At 36.8% G+C, this 7,403-nt stretch overlaps 1 protein-coding gene across 1 annotated transcript; it reads left to right on the top strand.

The window, feature by feature from the left end:
- The first annotated feature begins 463 nt into the window (after positions 1-463).
- Positions 464-1,920, top strand: LOC113329858 (ATP-dependent DNA helicase PIF1-like). The gene is made up of 2 exons (XM_026576682.1): positions 464-871; positions 1,075-1,920. The coding sequence occupies exons 1-2, from the start codon at positions 464-466 to the stop codon at positions 1,918-1,920; spliced, it is 1,254 nt and encodes a 417-aa protein (XP_026432467.1).
- Positions 1,921-7,403: the final 5,483 nt, after the last annotated feature.

Below are 7,403 nucleotides of genomic sequence, written 5' to 3'. Positions count from 1 at the left end.
TTATTGATGGAGAGAGATGCCGAATATTCAAGAGAGGTGCCGAAAAACTTGAACTCTTAGAAAATGATCAGAGTGCGAGAGCGTCTTTGGCTGAAGCAGCAACAGTCAAGATGCCGTATGCTCTGAGAAGACAATTCGCTTCCATCTTGCACTTTTGTAATCCGACGGGCGTGAGAGAATTATGGGATGAATTTTTCAACATCATGGTCGAGGATTACTCGAGTTCAAGCAATACAAGCTCGACATTCTTATCAGATCCTCTTCTTCGTGAGTTGAATTTGATACTTAAGAAGAACGATAAAGATATATCTATGTATGATCTACCACCAATTGTTGGCACATTGGTTGAGGAAGTTGAGAATTTGAGCCTGATCAAGAGGAGGTGTCAATTCCTGTACTCGACGAAGACCTGTCTTCTGTCCAAAAGTTAAACGAAGACCAGTCTAGGGCCTACGATACAATCATGGGAGCAATTGAGAGAAAGGAAAGTAAAGTCTTCTTCATAGATGGTCCGGGAGGTACTAGGAACACCTATCTTTATCGTTCTATTCTGGCGACTGTCCGGGAAAATGGTGGTATTGCGTTAGCAACAACCACGTCTGGAATAGCTGCTACCATGATACCTGGTGGGAGGACATCACACTCGAGGTTTCAGCTTCCGATGACACCGACATCAACTTCAACGTGTCGTACGAAGAAGCAAACCGAGGAAGCTAAACTTTTGAGGCGTGCTACCGTCCTTATGTGGGATGAAGCTACGATGGCGCATCGCTACTCTTTGGAAGAATTTGATCGGACGATGACAGATATCACAGGGATTGCGGAACCATTTGGTGGAAAGATTCTAATCATGGGAGATGATTTCCGCCAGGTACTACCAGTGATTCCAAGGAATACAAGGGGACAGACAGTCGGTGCATGCCTTAGCAGGTACATTGCATTTTTTGTTTCTTTTAAGACCGAATTTTTTTTTATATTGATCTGTGATACTTAGTATTTCGAAATGATATTGAGTTATATTACATTCTTAAAATGCCACATTTGTTGAAAAATGTACATGTTTTGCATCTGAAGAAGAACATGCGTGCAGTCGAGGATGCATCTTATTCTGAGTTTTTGATTCGTGTTGGTGACGGGGATGAACCTTGCGTTTCTAATGAGATGATAAAGGTTCCGGAAGAGATGGTCATACCATGGGATAGTGATGCTTCTTTGTCTCAGCTTATAGATGTTCCATTTCCAAACTCGGTGGAAAATGCCAGAGACGTAGACTACATGGTCAATAGGGCATTGATCACACCATTGAACGAGTACGTTGAGAAGCTTAATGACCGAGTACTTAACATCTTTCCTGGAAAAGAGGTTCTATTCTACTCACTTGATTCACTGGATGACGATACTCACTGCCTTTACCAACAAGAATATCTAAACAACAACGCTCCTGGAGGTTTGCCATCACACATTTTGAAATTGAAGATCGGTGCGCCCATTATGTTGTTGCGGAATGTTGATGCAAAAAATGGTCTATGTAATGGTACCAGGTTAATAATCAAAGAGTTCTTCCCAAACTGTATTGATGTTGTTATTATTAGTGGTAATTACATTGGTACACGAGTCTTCATTCACAAGATGTCACTGGAGCCACCTGAGAATCTGAATATCCCATACAAGTTTAAGCGTAAACAGTTTGCGATCTGTTTGTGTTTTTTCTTTACAGTCAACAAAGCGCAAGGGCAGACGATCGAAAACACGGGCATCTTTTTTCCTGAGCATGTGTTCAGTCATGGTCAACTGTACGTTGCTCTCTCGAGAGGAGTATCAAGTAGCAACACGAAAGTATTAGTCGCTAAAGGCACAATTGCAAAGAAGAAGGGGACGTACATGAAAAACGTTATGTATAAAGAAGTCTTTCTATCTTAGAAAAATCCGAGTTACGAATACAAATTATTGATGTAAAAGGACATTTATGATTGAAAAATTATTATTAAATGAAAAATTCAAGTTTAGTTGTGATTATTTATGAACATTAACATGAAATGAGTTTTCAACACTTGGCGTTGATCGTTGACTGAGTGTTGACTTTGACTGTTTATTACGGCACGGAGATAACAAAATTACGAAACGAATGTACCGGCAGGCGCATCTCCCATGCGTGCTATACTAGTTTCAAAAAAAAAATGACTAATTTGTATTTCGTTGAATAAGTCAGGACTAACTAGTAATTCTAGATGAGATGCTGGATTAAACTATATGGTTTCCTTTGTTTTTGAATTTTAGCGTTATTTTACTTAGGTTTTTGGAAATTTTTCAGTGGACAAATAAGGGCAATTGCCTCGATATTTGGAGGAACTCATTAAACTAGACTGGAGAAAGAAAAAAATTTATCGTTCACTACACGTCGACAATCCAAATTTCAGAAGGACGACCTTTTTTTGAGAATGTGGTGAGTCGTATACAAAAAGCTATATAAATCTATTACTGAGCTCTGCCGGCCATGCAAAAATCGAGAGACACCAGTCTTTCTTCTTCGCACCCCCATGTCCACCTTCATGGCATATTAGCATCACTTTCAAAAAATTGATAGGCAAGTACATCAGTTCCAATTCTATTTTTTGAACTGCTTTACTAAATAATAGTGGAATGTTATAAATACCCTCAGTATTGGTGAGATTTGCACAAACACCACTGAGGGTACAAAATAAGTTCAAACAAACAATATTTAGTTGAATTCCTATTTTAACCTTTTACTTCTTTCATTTCTTTTTCTTTATTTTTCCTACAAAGCTATCAGAAGAAACATGACCGCTACAATGTCTTCCTCTGCCCTAAACCCAACACCACCATCTCGATCGCCACCAGCACTTCCTTCCTAATCGCACCACCAACACCACCATAACAACTGCAACATCCAGTATTAATATCTCCATCGCCGCCAGACCAAGAACAAACAGATCTAGAAATGAGATCGATTATATTTATCGATTTGTATTTTCGGTGATTAAAATTTCAATCTCGGTAGTTCTAAATTGGTGATGGACATCAAAGGGGATTCTAAGTTTGGGCCCAAAGTTTCCAAACACTAAATTTTGATACTATTTAGTGTTTGGGTCTTAAGTTTATCCGTTATAGCATTTGGGTCGTAGTCCAGTTAGTCAAAGCGGTCAAAGAGTCAAGCTGTTAATATCTGTCAACTTCCATTAGTGAAATAATTTACACATTTGCCATTACAAATTTCCGTTTACAAATGGTCCGCGAGTTATAACACCAGAGGTGTCACCATCCTTTCACATAAAATCCATCAAAACAAAAGTAACACAAAAACTCCATCAAAACAAAATTAACACAAAAACCCCAAATTTTATTTTGGTTTCATCAAATTTTATGATTAAACCAACATTTAAATTTGGGGTATTTGTATCAATTTTTAAAAATTTGGGGTTTTTGTACCAATTTTGTTTACGATGGAGTTTTAATGGATCCCAACATTTGAGTGGGGTTTTCGTACCACAAGTTTGGTCACCTTGGATTTTTATGACTAGTTTTGGTGTTTACAAATTTGAATTTAACGGTCTAGATTGAAAGCATCTGCATGGTTACAGTCTTAATCAACGGGAAGAGTTTCAACTTGAGTCCTGTAAAATCTCTTCCGTTCATTACTAAAAACATGGAAGCAAGCAAGACTCTTCCTTATTTTCTCGGCAACAGAACAATTCAGATTCCCACCAAACTCTTACCAAATTTACAGTGTCTCTCTTAACCTATGAATTCTCTTCTAACATGTCGAAAACACCCACTTAACCATGAATCAGGGCTGTACAGGCTGTACAAAACTAAGGCAGACGTGTGGGGGACTTATGTCGAACATTTGATGGGCAGGACCTGGTAATGGTGTTGTCCATCAAGGAATCACATTTGCTGCTCTTACAAAACCCTGCAAGCAAGATATTTCTGATCATTCATAAGCCTTATACCCGAAATCACTAAAATTCATTGGTAGGTCAGTTGTATATTGAATTTTCTCTCTTGCGCATCATCAAGTAGACTCTCGTCATTCTTCTCTGAATAGTATGGTGTGGTTCTCATGTACCCAACTGGTCTTGGTACAATTCATCTTACATTATTCATAAGATTAACCGTACCTTTAAACACAAATACTTAAGGTCACCAACTGCAAATCCATCGTATCAACAGTTGCACCGTTGCAGTACAATCATAACAACAGAAACAGCAAGCTATTACGAAAACCCCCTTCAATTATCTTAGAATCAATCCATTGTTTCCTGCCATGCAGATTTCCCCCAATTTCATTGCCCTAATCTTTCTATAACATGATATTATAAGTTAGCATGAAGGATTGAAGGAATAATTGTTCTCTTACCATTTGAAGAGAAGTAAAGTTGTTGTGGATGTGGCGGAAATAAAATACGAAACGGAGTTGACAATGTGGCAAACGTGTAAATAAAACCTTAACGGATGTTAACGGATTGACCAGTTTACATAGTTGTACCACTCAAATACTAAAACCGACAAATTTAGGACCCAAATCTTCTACCATACCAGAATTTAGGACCCAAATACTAATTAACTATACATCCAATTCTATATTTAAAATTTAAAGAACACCTGAATCGTTCTATACTGCGAATTACAGTGACAGAGATTCGGCAGACCCAAGAATATTTTAACACCCAATGTCCCAACTCAGAATGTCTTCTTGAATAAACTGATTAGTTTCTCGTTGAAAAAGCGCCGTGCATTCAAAATGTACCTAAATAGCACCAAAGCACGCAGATGACTTAACATAAGAATGGCACCTCAATGAATTAACAGAATATATTAAAAATTAAATTAAATGAAATAAATTTGAAAACATATATATTATAAATTAGATTTTTGTTAAAGGGACAACAAAATGTGATTCGAGGAGTGCAAAAATAGTAGTCGACTTACTAACCAGAGTCGACTCAATATATTTTTCTAATTTGGTCTAAAATGTCCATACTAATCACACAAGCACTTGGCACATGTTCATTGTCTTCTTTTTTTTCATGGAAAAACATAAGGATAAATCCTAACTCTGGGTCGATAATGGGATTTTTATGCCAGAGTGAAAAAACTACTTTTCTACGGTTTTTATAACATCAACATGGTAGGCTTATTTTGGTACGAGTTCTGATCTAAACAGCAGGACGTCTGATTTCTTCCCTTGATTGATGATTTTTCTTCTTCTAGGTGTTGTTAAGTTTGTAGGTGTACATGTTCACTGAAAATCAAAATGTTCACTTGCAGCAGACAACATCTACGATGTCTGGTTTTGATTTTGACGTTGGCTGTTGACATATCAATTTTAAATATCGTTGTTTAGGATTAATAATTTAGGTGCAAGCTTTGTTATGCGTGTTCCCGCCCATTATGCGAGCGATGATAACCAGATATCAAACAATTCAAACCCACGATTCCATCACCTATTTACCATTTGAATATGAAGCTTCTTTTACAAAAAAAGACGTGTGCAAAAATCAGTAATAAAAGATTTATGGGTTAATTTAATTAATATCACGTATAACAACATTGATGACCGATCACATTTTCCCTTTCAGTTAATATCCTGTTTGGTTACATCGTACGAGGAGATTTCAAAAAAAGTTAAGTAAATTGTCTAGGATTCATGACTGTTACGTATGGAGAAGACGACGAAGAGCTTTAGTTTTCTGAACATGTATGAAAAACGTGTGTGGCAAATAAGATAGTTTGGACCAATGTAGTCGATTTCGGCCATCTCGGCCGAAATTTCGGCGAAATTCCGGATTTCGGTCCAAGAAGACGAGATTTTGTTAATTTCGGCCGGACGAAATCTTTGCGAAAATTTCGGCCGGAAACGCGTTTTTCGGTCGGAATTTCGGCCGGAATATATATATATAATTTTTTTTTAAATTGAGTGGATTAATTTCAAGTACAAAAATTAAACAGATTAATTCACTCACTAGTATTATTGCTTGTTGTTGTGTTTGAATTTCTTGACCTAAAATTATCATTTGGTGTTGATGATGAGGAAGGTGAACAACCAGATTTACTAATATTATGTTTCTTTTAAGTGGGTCAATACTCCCTCAATCTTCTAGTCTGACTCAAACTAGGATTGGAATTAATTGAACCTGGCAACAAACACTTCTTATTATAAAAGTTGGAACCGAAATTACACCGAAATTTGAAAACGGAATCTCCCCGAGACAACGTTGTACCAGTGTCTCGCTCGGGACCGAGATAAACCGGAATCCGAAATTAACTACCTTGGTTTGGACCGAGTTAAAAATATATTGAGGATTTAATCCGATTAACGAGTCAATTACGATTTTCGCTCTCCTCGGATCCAGTTTTGCTCTTCTTTTAACAAAAATCTATAAATTACTACACTAGAAATTTAATTTCTCACTCAAAGGATTCTCCATCTTTTCTGCTATTATTTTCGGCAAGCGTAGGATCAATATATTTATGTTTCTCAAACAAACTATTCCAATACGTAGAAAGAATCATTCCGTAAAACAATGGTAATTGCAGCCATGCAAACATGGCTAATGGACAACAACCGAACATTGCTATAGGAATCAGAGCCTGTTCAAATCCTTCTCCTACCACGATAAATAGTGATGCACAAAAAGCTACTAATATGGCCGCCATAGATACAAATAGAGTTGCAAGACCTATTATTAAATTTTGTGGAAGAGATACGAGAAAATCCATTTCGGCATTGTAGTTGCAGGAAATCCCACAACTAACAGCCCTTCACAATTTCTATGGATCTAAACATGTTTAATAAAAAGAAGGTAAAAGTGTTAAAATTGTAAAGATGGACACAAGGATTTTTTACATGGTTCGATCATTGTGATCTACATCCATGGCTCTTCACTAGTGATTGTTGTAATTACATGAATGTTACATTTAGAATCTCCATTAATGAGTATTTGGAGCTCTCTAGATCTAGTTTTTGGGGAAGAAGATGATAAAGAAAATAAGATCTCTCTACAAAATGTGTCCCCCCTACAAAATGTGTATCCTTTTTCTCTCTCCTACCTTTCTCTTTATATATGTATTTACTTCTGTTGCCTTCTATTAAGGTCTTATTATAAGGTCTTGTTTATTCCTTTTCTTCTTTGATTTTCTTTCTTGTTGTTGTAGCGCTCTATTTCTGTTGATGTGAGTTCCTCTTGGTGCGTAGATATCGCCTTTGATTAATATATTTGTAGCTTTGGCCCCTTTTCTTCTTAGTATGCTTCATGCGATGATAATCCTTGTTGGTTTAACTGGATGATCTTTGAGCAAAAATTTGCAAGCTCTATTTCTCTTGATGTGAGTTCCTCTTGGTGCGTAGATATCGCCTTTGATTAATATATTTGTATCCTTGA

Source organism: Papaver somniferum, unplaced genomic scaffold, assembly GCF_003573695.1.
Source record: "Papaver somniferum cultivar HN1 unplaced genomic scaffold, ASM357369v1 unplaced-scaffold_117, whole genome shotgun sequence".
In the NCBI taxonomy this organism is placed as follows: domain Eukaryota; kingdom Viridiplantae; phylum Streptophyta; class Magnoliopsida; order Ranunculales; family Papaveraceae; genus Papaver; species Papaver somniferum.
Note: the sequence above shows the minus strand (reverse complement) of the source record. Positions and strands in the feature narration are given on the sequence as shown.

Excerpts from the sequence above, each read along its gene's own strand:
- LOC113329858 (XM_026576682.1), top strand. The coding sequence starts at position 464 with ATGGGAGCAATTGAGAGAAAGGAAAGTAAAGTCTTCTTCATAGATGGT. Across the intron at positions 872-1,074 it reads TGGGAGATGATTTCCGCCAG|AAGAACATGCGTGCAGTCGA; the intron begins GTACTACCAGTG and ends TTGCATCTGAAG.